Here is a 15,502-nt window from a genome sequence, read left to right on the forward strand (position 1 = left end):
CGTCTCCGTCAGCTCCAGCTGCAGTGCGGCTGCCCTGGCGTCAGTGGAAGGGAGTTCCCATGGAGTTGCCCCTGTCCTGAGCACTTGCATTTGTGCTTTCCCTCCCCAAGCCCCCGGGGCTGGCAGGCTGCCACCCCTGCCCTACACGGCTGGCTTAGAGACAGAAGTTCAGAGCACCGGCCTTTGCCCACTGCCAGCCAGTATACATGGATTTCACAGTGACAAAACCCACCTTCCTGGGCAACAGGCAATTCCCTGGGCAACCCCAGCTGTCCAGAAAGGGGCAGGTCTTGCTCACAAGCACGGGGCTAACACTGATCACCATGGCGGGAAGGGAACATTTGCTCCCTAATCCCTGGGTTTTTCCTTCCAATGCCTCTGAGCTGAGAACACCAGAGAGCGTGGGGAAAAGGGGTCCAACGCAGCAGGAATCACTCTCCCGCCTGAATTGTCTTGGGCATGTCTAGTGGGCCAGGGAGGCCAGCAGTACAGAGGGGGAAGGGAGGGCAGCCAAGGAGGGCTCAGAAGAAGGCTAGAGACATTAGCATTGATGGGAGGCAGGGTTTGCAAGGGGAGCGCTGATGCCCTGGGGGTATTCACCCCATCCGTGCCGCGCAGGAGCTGCCCTCAGGCTGCCCCCATCCGACCCTTAGGAACTCTCACCTGAACAGGTGACGCAGGAGATGCCCTCGGCGCTCAGGTTGTACTTGAGGTCCAGGAGCACCTGGATGTTGGTGTCGGGCCGGAACAGGAGAGGAGCGCGGCTAGCTGGGCGGAGGCGGCTAGCGAAGAATATGGACAGGATCAGGACCATGACAAAGAGCCCTGCAATGAGAGGTGCGACCAGCATATGGGACTCTGCACACACAGAGCTCTCATCTGCACGGTGCCCCCGGGGCTGGCCATCCAGCAGCACCCAGGGGAGCAGGGTGCTGGGGGATTCCCCAGGCGAGCAGGGAAGCGACAGGTGCTGGATGCCCAGGCGCAGAGAGAGAGAGCCTAATGCCATTCCGAACACTGCAGCAGCATGTCTTCCCTAAATGTAAAGTGGCCGGCAAAGCCCAGAGGGGAGCACTGTGCCAGCGGGGAAAGGGCAGAGTTATCTGCCATATACAGAGCTATGCAAGTAGCAGAGACAGAGCAGGGTCTCAGGACACTGTCATTCCCCTGGGAGAGCAGGAGGAGGGGAGATCTATGTTCCATGTGCCTGTCGGAGGGGCAGGGCAGCGACGCTGTGTCCAACCTCGGCCTCCCCTCACCGTTAAGGCTGAGGAATTCTGGGAGCGCTGCCCAATTAGAGTCTGTGAGACGCACCATAGGGGAGGGCATCCCTCTGGCCATCCTTACCCACAATCACCCATCTGCTCTTCCCCGCAGACCACAGCGCCCAGTGCTGGAGGAGCTCCTGCAGATGGGCGATCAAGTGACCTTTCCTGATCTTCTCGGCCGGGAGCTGCAAGTTCTCCGGCAGCGCAGACACCAAGGGCACATCCCCCATTTCCAGAGCCGCTAGGGGAGAAAGAGACCAAAGGCAGGCTCAGAGCTTGGCTCGGCCCCCAAGCCCCTCGCAGGGGCACAGAGCAAGGAGCCAAAGAGAATGAGAAAGGCAAGTTCTCCTGCAGCCCAGAGTAGCCAGGCAGATGGACAGACTAGAGGACACTCTTAGAACTTCCTCAGCCCTGTGCCCTTCAGTGCATCAAACCCACTGGCCAGGCTGGAGCAGGAGCCAGAGCTGAGCAAGGCAGCGACTTAAAGCTCCTCTTACGACTAGACGTATGTGCCCAGCAAGGCTCTCAACCTGCTGCTCCCATCTATACTGTGGTAGCCCCTATAGGCGCCGGCGTGCTACGTGCTCCACAAACTCTTACAAGCCAAGCTGACGGAGCGTGGGAGGGGCACAGAGGCGCAGGGAGATGAAGGGGCTGCCTAAAGGCATGGGGCAGGTCAAGGACAGGAAACGAAGCCCTTTTCCAAGTCCTAGTCTAGTGCCCTCTTCACTCGGGCACATACCACGCTGCTAGGAAGAGCAGCCAGCAGCCCTCCAAGAGGCTTGGTTTGGAGAAAAACCCAACAACAGCTGGGCTGCTGATCTGAACTATCCAAACCTCTGGAGACTTCAGAGCAGCGCTGAAGGATTTCTGTTCCGGCTTGGGATGCCCTGATAACACCCTGTCTCTCTTGGGGTTTAGCATTTCCACAGTTACTACCAGTCGGAACCAAGAAATGGGGGGAAAATGTTACATTTTTTTTCAAACCTCCTAATATATTTGGCATCAGTGTAGGCCCTGGGTGAAGGTTTGGGGGCGTTCTTAAATGCCAATAAATAACTCAGCAGGTCTCTAGGATCTCCAAGCCCTTTAACAGCATTGCAATTGAGTCTCGCAGCACCCTCGCGAGATAGGGAAGCACCATTATCCTCTTTTTTCAGATGGGGAAACTGAGGCACAAAGAGGGGCTGGAACTTACCCAAGATCACACATTTAAACCAGAGGCAAACTGGGAACAGACCCCAGCTGCCCTGAGTCCCCATACTATGCTTTAGGCACAAGTTCATTCTTTCCCCCACTTTGCTCTGAACTCTGCCATCAATACAGCACACATGTGGATCCAGGCAGAATCTGACCCTTTGCCTGACCTGGTGTGTCCATGCGTAGCAGGGAACTTACCAACCTATGTGTCTGCCTGTTATGGGAATCACCCCCACGGAAACCCATGGCCGCAAACGACCAAGTCGGAAATGAGTCCCCATCCTGCAAACGTCCTGACACCCTCTGTTCCCATTGCCTGTGCGGGGGTGTGGGTTCGCTCAGCGTGTGGCAGCATCCAGCCCTCTAGAAAGCAAAGCAATCTGCGATGCAGGATGTTGGGGATCAGTAGGAACCCCATCACAATCCCTAGCACCTTTACAAGGAAACAGTGATCCCTCCACCCCTCTTCCCCCAATACAACCGGGTCCCCCCTGTACCCTCACCCCCCAGGCTGCAACCCCCAGGGCTTTGCTGGGGCAGCAGGCACTCCAGTCTCTTTAACGTGGCAGGAGAATGGCTGCATCCAATTTCCATCCGACGGCCACGTGCCACCTGTGTCTCACCAAGAATCAACCTCTCATTTGCAATTGGCAAGATGGCGCTTTCTCCGGTGGGGTTGGCGAGGGCACCAGGTGCCTTCCGGCAGCCCCAGCACGCCACACGGGGCCTCCACACAGAGCCACATCCTTGCCTCATTCACAAGTTGCCCAGGGGCTCTACCGGAAACTGTCCTTCTGTTTAGTACGGTCCAGGGACGTGGAGGACGAGCTATTTCCATAAATTACCATCCTGTGTGGCTCTGGCATATTGAGGAGGCTCAGCACTTGCAGCAGGAGCCCGGCAGCATGTTAAGAGCAGCCTGACCTCTGCTTGTTCTGGGACTGGTGAATTCACTAGCACAGGGCTGGGGGGAGGTATTCGCAGGTGGAGGAGGGTTAAACCTGCCCTAAGGAGACAGCTGCATCTTAGCTCCCATCTCCCCGGTCACCAGGCCGAGCCTGCTGCTATCCCCGAGGGTTTGTGTCTAACAGGGACTCTCCAGAGCTCGGGGCTGCAGTTTCAACCAGGCAGCACTAACAGCCAGCTTTAAAATCCAAGGATGAGAGGCCCTTCCCAGCGAAATACCCTTCACTCCAGCCAGGGCTAATTGGACGGTCTGGTGATTAAGGCATAGCAATGCCACCAGGACTCGTAAGTTCTCTTCCCAGTTCTGAGCTCACGCAAGTCACTGCCCCGCACTGTGCCTCAGTTTCCCCACCTAGAAAGTAGGGATAATTGAAATGACCTGCCTCATGGGAAGCTGTGAGGCCCAGCTCCCTATGCGTGTGAAGTGCTCCGAGGCCTCAGGCGCTGGGCACTGTAGAAGGACGAAGTACCTTTGCTCACATGTGCTCACCCAATGTTACACTAAAGACTACAGAAGGGACTGGGATTTTAATTGAGTATTGCCTTCCATCTCGGGAGGATTGTAGTGCCCAGGTGCTCTAGACCAGATGTTTCCTGGGTCCCTTCATAGGGTAGCTAGGTATTCTGGCCAAACCTGGATCCTAATTGGACTCCTGAGGAATAATAATGTCATGCCTCAAGTAACATCCAGCCAAGGGATGCACACACAGCAAATGCAGATCCACGGCATCCCAGGAGGTAGCAAAGGATCATTAGCTCCAGTTCACACATGGGGAAACCGAGGCACAGAGCAGCCCAGTGGTCACCTGGCAGGCCAGTGGCAGAGCCAGGAGGAGAACCCAGGACTGCCACTCCCTCAGGGGAGGCTCCTTGTCCCCAGAATGGGCTGACAGGATTCTGAACACCTACCCGGCTCCTCCTCCACGCTGAGCAGTGGGATGTCATCATCAAGGTACGGGAGTGACCCCTGGCCTGGACCGGCTGCATCCTCCGAGGCGAGTAACAGGTCATCGGCAATGGGCAAAGTGCTCGTCTTCCCACACTTCTGACTGCAGCTGGATGGGGAGGGGGGGAGCCAAAGTCAGCAGCTCTGGGCTACGTACTGTGTGAACAGCTGCTGCCTCGTCTCCGTCTGAGAGGAGAGCGACTGTTCCAGTGACCTGCTACGCACTCAACTGCCAAAACCAAACCAGCCACTTCCACTGCTAATGCGCCGGGGCATATCAGGAGCTCGGCTGCTGCTAGCAAATCGTCAGAGACTGGGCTAGATGTGTGTGGGGGAGGGAGGGGAGGCGGGGTATTCCCAGGTGCTTCTGCTCTTCATCACCCAGCTAAGGAATTAAACCCAGCCGGCTGCTGTGCCACACCTGAGAGGGAGGAAGGGGAAGGCGCACTGATTTACCCAGATACAAATCTGCATCCCCGTGCCCCCAGGGGCTGGGCTGTCCGTCTGTCTGCAGGGCTTGCATGCCTCCAGTTCACAGATTAGATCCTGGGACAAGTTCTCTGCAGGTGTAAGTGGGGGAAGCTCCCTGGAAGTCAATGGGGCTGCACCCACTGATGCCAGCAGGGAACCTGGCTCCTCTGGTTATACGTCTGGAGTCACTCTGCGGCAGCCACCCTGGGTCTACACCAGCAGAAACGAGATCCAAATCCGGCCTTGACTCCCGGCCTGATCCCGAAGGTGGAGAATAAACCTCCCCTCCCGTAAGGGCGGAATCCGGCCGGCAGCAGAGTTCTGAGGCCAGAGCGTGCCCCTCCACTGCCCGGGGGGCTGGAGGCGTGGGGGGCGAAGGGCGTTGCTTGGGGGGAGGGGTGTGTTTACACTAGGCACACGACCGGCTGGGATGCATGGTGCTTGCAGTGCTGGACAGGGCCTGCTGCCCACATGCAACCGTACTTCTGATGCATTGGTTGCAACACCTGCAGCTCAGGTCTGGAAAGGACACCTGACGAGGTTGCAGCTGCTTTGAGGCAGCCGGTTGTGAACTCGATCCCGCAGTGCACTGTGGGCGGTTCCAAATTCCCAGGATACAGTGGCATGACCACAGCCGCAAGGCGCACCGTGTCTGGATGCACCACGACAGCTCTGCCATGTGGACGCACTAACCCATGGCTAGGACAACCCAAGCGACCAGCTGCTCCCTGGAGTCAATGCCCAGGCTGTGGTTTCCTTGCCTGGCATGGGCAGGCTCCTGTGGGGGAGACTGATCAGCGGCAGGATGTGGACTCTTCCTAACAGCCCCGCGAGGACTCTCACCTGGCCTGACAGGAGCTCTCCAGGGGGGACATGTAGAGGGTCCATATTCCAAGAGCAGCCGGCATGGTGAACAGCACGGCCACCCAGCAGCAGGACACAATGAGCGACATGAAGAGACCAAAGTCATGCACGGCAGGGATCTGCAGAGAGAACGCTCAGCTAGGACAGAGGAGGTGGATCCCAGAGACCTTCCAGCAAGAGACCCCGCTAAGGCAACACAGGGAAGCGAACTCAAGAGGAGCCCGGGGGTAGGAACACTGGCCAGTCCATGCTGCCCAAAAGCCATGGAGCCAGCTGCCCCTGGTGAAAGCTGGTAGTCTAGGGCTCAGCTGATGAGTGGCACTTGATCATTTGGCATGGCAGACACTGCCCAGCGGTTGAGGTGCTCGCAGGGTGGGTGCCTACTGCATTGCTACCAGGCTAGGGGAGCTCTCTCGTGTATCTGGCCCTGGGCACATGCAGGGGAGAGGGGCAGAGCTCTCGCCAGTGGCTCAGGGGAAGGCCTAATCAGATTCCCTCCTTGTGTTTGATGAGTACAGTGCTCCCAGGGACAGCAGCACCAGCGTGCCCAAAGCGGAGGGAAAACCTGGGGTGGAATATGCTGGGATTCCTCCCTCTGCAGTTCAGGCCCCAGAGCTCCCCTGTTTGGCTGATGGGACTGGAGTCTGGAAGGGACTCCAAAAAGTTCCCGATCTGTTTGTGGAGGGACGCTGTGATCCTTAGACATGCCAGCTCTGCTTCCCATTGAGCCTCTCTTCCCAGCTTGGGCTGGGGGAGCCAGACCAGGAGAGCCAGGCATAGATGACAACGTTAGCAACGTGCCCCATTTGCCTGCCAGGTCCAGCACATTGCACCTGCCACAGGCCTTGGGAACAGGAGTCCCAAGGACATCACTTGAGCTCCAGCTTCCTGCAAAGCTGTATGGCTCAAAGCCCCAGGAGAGATGGCTTTGCCACAGGCCCAGGGCAACAGAGCTGGCCTGGAGGGAGTCAGTCTCAAGCAGGAAGAGCACACAAGGAGTATCTACATGATGCATCCGATGAAGTGAGCTGCAGCTCACGAAAGCTTATGCTCAAATAAATTGGTTAGTCTCTAAGGTGCCACAAGTCCTCCTGTTCTTTTTGCGGATACAGACTAACACAGCTGCTACTCTGAAACCTACATGAGCCTGAGAGCTCAGGGAAAGTCCCCCTCCAGAGCAGGCCCATGGTTGTCCTCTTGTGGGCCAGGGAACTGCTGAAAGGCCGGGGGTGATGTTTTCTAGCAGGCAGCTGTGACCTCAGGGGGGCCACTGCAAAGCCCTGGCGCACCTGTGAGAAGATGTTGGCAGCGTACGCCGCAGCTGTGGTCAAGGAGGTGAAGAAGGTGGCCTTCCCTGCCGTCTGGATGGTGTGGATCATGCGCAGCTGCAGGTCCTTCAGGTGGGTGGCTTGGCGGTACGTGTTTATGAAGACAAAGACGTCATCGACACCTGGGGAGGAGGAAAGGTGGGGCAGAAATGCCGCTCGCACTGGGGAGAGATGCATGGGGCCAGATCCTCAGTGGGCGCAAGGCGTCACAGCTCTGAAGTCAGTGAGGCTAGACAAACTCACACCGGCTGTGGACCTGGCCCACCAAAGCTAAGCTCACTGTCAAGCCTGCGCCTCCTGCCACGCAGCGAGGCAAGGGCAGACCATTCTGCAGGCTGGCGCGGGTATGGCAGGGCCTTTGGGTGGGGAGCAGCTGGGGCAGAGCAAAGGAAGGAGGCTAGGAAAGACTTACCGATCCCCACAATGACAAAGGCGGCCACGCCATTGAGGATGCCCAGGTACTGGACCCCGAACACCACGTGGTACAGGAACAGCGCCACCAGGCAGCTCAGCCCGATGCTGGCCAGGCCAAAGAAAGACAGGAACACTGCGGGAGGAGAGCGATGCTAGGAATCTCGGTACTGGAACTGCATGGGCTGCAATCCCTGTACTGCCCGTGGGGTGTGGGCACCTGGCCTGCTCCTGCCCCGGGAAGAGCTTTGACCTGACAGGGGATATGTTGGTCAGGAGGGAGGGATTCCAGCTGGGGCAAGGCATGGTGATGTTTCCAAAGGCGAGTGGTGGTTTTGAGGCATCATGGGCCTGATATCCAGAGGAGCTGAGCACTCAACTCTCCTGCGGGCATCAATGGGTGCTGCGGGCATTCAGCACCTCTGGAAATTAAATGCATGGAGTCTCAATTTGGGCACCCAAAGTCAAAGGCTGTTCTTGACCGGGTTGGCCTAAGTGGCCCCTAAGCAGTGGGGACGGTCTAGGACCCCACAATGGGACATGGAGCCTTCCACTTCCCACCAGTTCAACTCTCATCCAGGTCAATAGGGAAACAGGCCCCGAGCTGGATCTCCGTTACATTGGGGTAAATATATACGGGCTCAGTTGAAGTGAGTGGAGTTATTCCAGATTTACACCAGAGTTAGCGAGAGGAGAAGTTGCTTCTCAGTTGGCCAAATCCCCTCAAGGGAGCCCTTCGACTGCCCCCACCCCCCAATCTCTGCCTTGGACAATTCGGGTTGTGTCTCTGTGGCCATGGGAGGCCCTGCTACTCTGCCTAACATCAAAGCTCCAGGCAGTGCATTCCTGAGCAGGCTGGAGAATGACCTGCCCAGGGACTCTCCTGGGGCCTGAGGCAGGGACTCCCATCAGGCTGCTCACTGCAGCCCTTGCTCTGCTTTAGAGCAGGGACGGAGAGTTTGAATGCAACCTACCCGAGCAAGAGGTGAGGATATAGACCAAGACTGCGATGCAGCTACTGCTGATGAAGGCCAGCAGCATGTCGTTACTGAAGGTCCTCCTCACTTCATAGTCAAACAAATCTGTCCCACCATACAGCACCTGCACTTTGCTGGGGTGGAGAGAGAGGCGGGAGAGAAGGCACAGAGGAGAATATACAGTGAGTGGGGCTGGAGGATCGAACCACATGCATCTCCTCCAAAACCAGAGGGAGGTCATGTGCGCGGATCAGGTCAGATTGCAAGGAGTGGTGGCCGAGGTTTGCATCAGGAGAGCAGGCAATAACAAAGAGCGGGTCTCAGATTTTTAAAATTCCTCCAGTGCATTGCAGTCAAAGGTGTTAATAGAGTTCTCGCTGTCAACAAACAGCTCTGGAAGCTTCCAAAGCCAATCCCATCTGGCATCTTAAATCATTGCTTATTATATTAAGCGCAGATGTAATAACTAGCTGGGTGCAGGCAGAGCCCGGGCCTGTGAACCACTGCATGATTTACCAGCCTCTGCTGCTGGAAGCTGGTTCTGAGCAGAGGTAATCCGAGATAATTAAAACCAGGAATACAATAGCCCTGCATCACAGGAGCGTGCCTGTAATCCAGTCTTTTTGGGGGCTTATACACCCCCCCCCTTCCCTATTCCCCTCCCTGCTCCCCATAATTGCAATCCTTCCCCAGGCCCGTACTGAGAGGACTTTCCCACGGCTGTAATTTCAGAGTTGACCCACACTGGCTGTATTTCACTTGGCTGATGAAGATCAGAGTCCCTGCAGGTCAGGGGTACTGAGATCCAGAGCAGCAGATGGCCAGAGATGGCTGAAAGCACTCTTCCAAGCCGCTGCCTGACCATCTGGGTCCCCGCGACCATGCCCCTGTACTGACCAGATGCATCCCCTCCTCAAGCTGTAGTGAGGTTCCCCCTGCAAATGCTGGAGCAGGTACAGAACAAAGCCCAGATCTGACCAGCTGGTTCCCAGCAGCACAGAACCCCAGGGAGACAAGCTCATGTTTACCGGGGCAAATCCTGCTCCAGGTAACACTCACTGGCTCTGTTAGGCTTAGTGGTGTTCCTCCAGCCTGACACGAGGAGCAAGAGGAGAGTCAGGCCCTTTAATTAGACTCATCCGCCCCTTTTACAGGCCAGTACATCATCAAGGGCCAAATTCAGACCCGGTGTGAACAGAGGCAACTCTGCTGAAGCCAGTGGAATTAGACTGGTGCAGAATGGATGCAAGTGACACCAAGATTAGCCCGACGTATCTGTATACACCTCCACCTAACTGAACTGCGCCCTGCAAGGACAGCCTCACCTAGCACCAGGTTCTGCTGACAGCCGCATCTGTGCATACCCCCAGGAACCCCCCAGACTCAGGTCTTGCCCCCCCACCCCCACAAGTTGTCCCATGGTAACCGTACCGGTATAGTTAAAACCGTACAAGCGCCCTAGTGTGGATGCAGTTATAGCCGTATAAAGATGCTTATCCTGTTCGAGCAACTCCAATATGGGACGGGGACTAAGGTGTACTGATGTGAGGCACCTTTATACTGGTATACCACACCATCCATTGCAGCTACTCCTGATTGAGCCCCTGGCAGATGAGAGCAGAATCTGGCCCTCTGGACTGGGGCACCCTTTGTGTGGGGGAATAATTCTGCATGGCTCTTTGCAGGAACGGCTGCCCTGGGCTCACAAGCCGAACCCCATGCCAACTAGCACTGGCCTGAGGCATTAGGTCCTTGCACTGTCTCATGCACGTTGCTGGGGCCATGCAGTATTAAAGCAAACAGGAACTGTGTGAACCATTCATTGCCACATGCTCCAGCACCCGTGGCAAGGGTGTTCTGGAGGCCTGCTTTCTTTCCTTCCTTGTGCTGGCCACTGCCCAAGGGAGGAGACTACCCAGGCTGGCCAGTGGTCCGATCCACTCTGCCAAATCCTGCACTCCTCATTCCAACGCTGAGAAGAGCCTCCTAATCGGACTTACCCTGGCAGGGTTCGTGGGAGCGTGGCTGCCTGGCACCTCCTGCATTAACCTCAGAGCCTCGCCCCCCAGCATCAGCGCAAAGAGTAACAGCTGAAGGTAGCTGGATTAACCCCTCGTGCACCTGACACGCCAGCGGCTCCTCTAATGTAAGTGACAGACAATCTCCCACCTCCTCTCCAGTCCCCTCCCTTCCCTGCCAACTGGATACTAAGTCACCCAGTCCGTACATGGTCCTCCCGCCTCACCTGGTGGACTGCTTGGCCAGCATGGCCACGTAGGTGACCACGAAGCTCTGGAACTTGCTGCGCTGCTCGTCCCACCTATCCTCCACCGAGTAATAATTGGGCAGGGGGGCCCCGAAAAGGATCTCGCTGCGGAGGAGGGAGCTCTTCATGTTCTCTGCCGAAAGCCCCTCATCCACATACCAGTAGAACTCCGGGTGGGTCATGGCCAACTCCAGGGACCCTGCAGGAGAGACCAGCACAGAACCCTTTAGGTCAAGCTCTGCCAGCTGGGCGTGGCACATGGGGCCAGCCTGACGCTGCAGAGCCCCGCATGCTCTCGTCCTCTCTCTCATGAGACAGCAGCCGGCTCAGGGGGATCTCTCCCATCCCATCCATCTCCAGCCTCTGCTCACCCGGCCTGAGAAGGGGATAGGCTGACAAGAAGGCTCACGGCTGTGACAGCCAGCTTTGCTCCCCATGTCACCTGTGCTCGGTGCTACAGGGCAGCCACACCGCTATCAATCACAGCTGCTCTGAACAGGCGGCCTGGAGCTCAGAAACCCCCGGCCCTGTTACCCAGAAAGATGATCATAGGAGAGGCTCCTGAGGGCAGCGACCCCCATCTGAGAAGCCCACAAGGAGAAGATGGAGCCAAACATTCCCAATGGGAGATGGGGGGGGCATTATGGAATCCTGCTTCTGCTGCTGCCCCACGGCAATACTCTGCAGCCCCACGGGATCAGGATAGGGAAGCCGGGAGTGGCATCCTATAGGGTGGGCTGCACTAGCAAGAGTGGGACCCTACGCAGCATCATATATCACGCAGGCCAAAGGCCAGCGCTGATCGTAGGGTTGCCGTGGCCAATACTGTAAAGCGTGAGGCTCCTGCTCCACCCAACTCAGGTGAGGAGCTGGGATTCCCGTGCATGCTGAAAACACGGTCCTACAGAATGGAGCGTCAGTGCACATTTCTTCTAGGGCACTGCAACGAACTAAGCCGGGTGGCTCTGAGTCACAAATCTGTGAATTCCAGGCTGCAAGGAGTCCACAAGGCGGGCTCCGGCAGCAAGGCCCCAGGGCCTATTTTGGAGCAGGTACCAGGTAGCAGAGCTGCTGCTTGCAATGGAGCAGATGGAGTAAATCACTTGCCTGCTGCCCATACGCCGCTCTGGCTGGCTTTCAATCGGCAGCATATGCCTGGGAGACAGATGGAAGCTGCTTCCCACAACCACATCCCTCCCACAGACTATCCATGATTCACCTCCAGCTCCCCTGAAACCCGCCCCTGCAGGAGGGGTGGCATTAGCCCTGCAGAGCTGCTGAGCGGAGTCAGTACTAGTCTCCCTCGCCCCCAGCACCCGCCTCCTGGTGGCGACTCACCGGGAGCATTTCACCCCACAGCAGCAGCAGATCTGTATCGGCCCAGATAGGCGAGATCTACACTCGGAGCTAGGGGGCGCGATCCCAGCTGGTGTAGGCAGTGGGGCTGCGGTCACACAGGTAGCAGGCATGGGCTAGCTGGCCCAAGTACATACCTAGGGGGTCCAGGCGGGTTGGTACTCGGGGTAGATAGCCCTTGCTCCCCAGGCTCTTGCAGCTACACTAGTATTTGTAACAGGCTAGCTTGATGAGAGCCAGTACGAGCACATCTACATGAGCTGGGAATCACCCCCGCCCCCAGCTCCAAGTGTAGACGTAGTCATAGACAGGAGGCTCTCCAAGGCAAAAAGATTGTACAGGGCCTAGCACTGAGGGACCTGACCACTGACTGGGATTCCTAGGTGCTACAATAATCACCAGCAGCAGGTCCAGGGCTCACTATCTGACTTGGGGATCGGGCAGATGATGAGGGGAGAAAGGGCCTGATTCCCCATCGCTCTGCACCTCGCACTGTCATTGCAGAAGGGCACCCACTTTGCACTGGCGTTCGTGACAATACGAGGGGCAGGGCGGCAGAGGGGCAAGCTGAAAGGACTCAGACCCAGGGTCCTTGCCCAGCAGTGCAGGGCTTCTGCCAGGTCCCCATCTCAGTGGCATGACGACTGGTACTAAGTCTTGAAACAGTGACGAGAGGCCAAATTCAGAGTCGGATTCACTGATGCACTGACAAACCCACAAGGCCAGGGTGGGAAAACTCCAGGGGCATAACCACAGAGACTGGCTGGAAAAGCAAAAGGTGAGCCCCTTGTCCTAAAATCCTGAGCTCCCCATTCCACAGTCAGGCCAAGCCTCCCCCAGGGCAGATGGAGATCAGCACTACTCTATCTAATCTAACCGGGCCCACAACATAGGTGCTGACCAACCATACAAGGAGACCCAGACCCGGGACACGCCTCAGTTCAAGTCCACCCAACTCCCTGGGCTCACCTTGGATGTCGGCCAGGTCTTGCCCCATGCCGTCGTAGTAGATCTTGCCTCCCCGTTCGGTGGGGAAGAAGTAGGTCATGAGGGAGCTGGGAGGGGAGCAGTATGAATAGGAGCCCAGAGGAAGATCCTTCAGGACCTCGTGGGGCTTCCAGCAGAACTCCCGGAAGTGGGGGTGGTCCATGATCTTCCGCTCTATCTCGTGGATGGTGAGCAGGCGCTCGGAGGTGAAGATGTTGTTCTCGGCGTCCCCTCGGGCCAGGAAAATGAGTTCGATGCGCCAGTGGGCATGCGTCTGGGTGTTGGCACTGACGTAGGTGCTGGAGTAGTCCCAGTGCGGAGCACCCCGGGTGAGGCGGGAGGTTTGGTTCACCAGACTCCGCCGGGCCTCGGGCCCAGCAGGGCTGGTCCTCCCTCCGCCCACGGGAAGCGCCGCGCTGCGCCTTGGCCTGGCCCCACCGCCCAGCCGAGAGGCGTTGGGGTGGAGCTGCTGCAGCTGCTCGAAGATCAGCCTCTGCAGGGTCTCCGAGGTGAAATCAGCCAGGTCCCGGCGGTTCCGGCCCCACGAGCCGAACTGGGACTTGAGGGCCAGGGTGAGCGCATCGAAGCGCTGCGAGGACTCGTGGTTCCTGATCTCGAAGGCGTTGTAGGAGATGTCGATATCCAGGGTTGGGTAGTGGAGGAACATGACGACAGCCAGCGCAGCGGGGATGGCACAGCCCAGGAAGAGGATAATGCTGGCGCAGCATGGGTTGGTGAAGACCCAGCCAAGCACGCTCCAAAAGCCGGACGCCGGCAGCATGGTCGGCAGTGGCCTGGGATTCCACTGGCATTTGCCACACAGCTGGGGACCCTTGCTCCTCTTCCGGGGGCCAAAGGCAACCTCCTCCTCCTCCTCCTCGAGCCAAGCATCTTGCAACAAGGGGTCATCCTCAGTGTCCATGTCCAGCACCTGCAGCGAAGGGGGAGAGAAATAGGAGTGAGCGGGGCACCCGCAGGGTGGAGAGAGAGCGGCAGGGAGCTGTGGGTGGGCCCACAGCACCGCAGAGGGGCTGGGGGTGGCAGAGGAATTGTCCCAGACAGCACAGAGTTAGCATCACAGCAATGACCTAGGCATGCCTCGGTGGGGGAGGGATGGAGTCCCATGCTCCCAGCTCAGTCAGGCAGCAGAGAGCCTCTCTATTTTGATGCCCCGGCCTAGACCTTGCTGCTCTGTGGCTACCGCCGTGCCAACCCTGCCTCCTTGCTAAGCTCCCATAACAACCAAACGCTGGGACCCTGCCCAGCTCCATCCACACCAGGCACTTCAGACACAGATTGAAAGCGGCCGGCATCGCTGTCCCAACTTCCGGGGCTTTGTCAGAGGGGCTCTGCCTAACTCCAACGGCCTCGGACACAGACCAGGGGGAATCCTCTGGGCATGCAGCCCTCACCTGCATTGCAGCAGCTGGGCCATTTCAGTTAGCCAGCTCCACTTCGTGTCCGGGAATAGTTTATGCCGTCAGATGAACATTCCCAAGGCCTCCTCGCACTAAGGCTGAGAACCCAGATATTTATAGCCGGGTTATGTATCTTTCCTGACAGCGCACACATGCACAAATTCATCCTGGTCCTTGGTATCAGTCTCCAGACCTTGCCGGCGTGGGGAACAGGCAGCCAGGCAGGAATCTCCTGGGCAACACACAAGAAATGCTTCTAATTTCCAGGAGATAATTGCAACACCGTGGTCTCGGAGGGCAAAAGCATTGGGTTTGTTTACCAGCAGTTACATCAACACTTCAGCCTAGAACTGCCCAGCTTCAGGGCCCCCCAACTCCTAGCCGTGGGAGTCCGTCACCAGGGTTTACTGCATGAATTTGCATCCCTTGCTATGGAACAACTGGAAGCTACAAGCAATCCCCACGGCTAGGGCTCTCTGGGGAGGGTGGGGCCTGCTCATGGTGGGGGCGGCGGGGAAGACAAGGAGAACACACCCTGGAGATGGACGGACACCTCAGGGCAAAGCTCGAGCAGGGGGACTTCTTTCCATAAGGAAACTATTAGCATGGTGGTCCTTGGCCTCGCCCATCCTGGATCCCGGGTTAAAGAGAAGTGTGTTGGGACCCCCCCTCTCCAGCCAGCCAGGGAACCCTGGACACCTGGTAGAGAAGCCCAACTTGAGACCCTGCAGTCTAGCTATTTCCTTGCCCTTCCTTTCGGCAGCAAAGTGGACTCCTCCCCCTCCCTGCAAAGTCCCGGTCCAGAGCCACAAGCAATCTACCCCCAGGGGAGAAACAGCATCAGGCTTCTGCTTTAATGGGGCTCCAAACACCCGGGGGACTAACGGAAGCCCCCCCAGCTCCCCCCCCGGTGCCCTCGTACTGCTGGAGCCATGCCCAGAAATATACAAGTGTAGCAGCTGGGAGGCCAGAGGAGAGCTAGCTGTGGTCAGAGCAGATAGGAGCGCTGGGAGCGCACCGGGGCTCGCAGGCTGTGGGAGTGCA

General features: G+C 57.6%; 1 protein-coding gene across 4 annotated transcripts in view; it reads right to left on the reverse strand.

Moving 5' to 3' along the window:
- DISP3 (dispatched RND transporter family member 3) overlaps positions 1 to 15,502 on the reverse strand; it is a 63,160-nt gene that overhangs the window by 15,152 nt on the left and 32,506 nt on the right. For 3 of the 4 annotated variants that reach the window (XM_073316547.1, XM_073316549.1, XM_073316550.1), the window contains exons 2-10: positions 13,023 to 13,971; positions 10,677 to 10,896; positions 8,429 to 8,565; positions 7,456 to 7,590; positions 7,005 to 7,165; positions 5,695 to 5,834; positions 4,344 to 4,489; positions 1,348 to 1,509; positions 664 to 825 (exon numbers count right to left, since the gene is read on the reverse strand). In XM_073316547.1, the coding sequence (XP_073172648.1) occupies positions 664 to 825; positions 1,348 to 1,509; positions 4,344 to 4,489; positions 5,695 to 5,834; positions 7,005 to 7,165; positions 7,456 to 7,590; positions 8,429 to 8,565; positions 10,677 to 10,896; positions 13,023 to 13,971 (2,212 nt within the window). Of the gene's footprint in view, positions 1 to 663; positions 826 to 1,347; positions 1,510 to 4,343; positions 4,490 to 5,694; positions 5,835 to 7,004; positions 7,166 to 7,455; positions 7,591 to 8,428; positions 8,566 to 10,676; positions 10,897 to 13,022; positions 13,972 to 14,452; positions 14,517 to 15,502 lie in introns of those variants that run through there. The other variant, XM_073316548.1, reaches the window with a different exon arrangement.

This window comes from Lepidochelys kempii, chromosome 18, assembly GCF_965140265.1.
Source record: "Lepidochelys kempii isolate rLepKem1 chromosome 18, rLepKem1.hap2, whole genome shotgun sequence".
Lineage (NCBI taxonomy): Eukaryota > Metazoa > Chordata > Testudines > Cheloniidae > Lepidochelys > Lepidochelys kempii.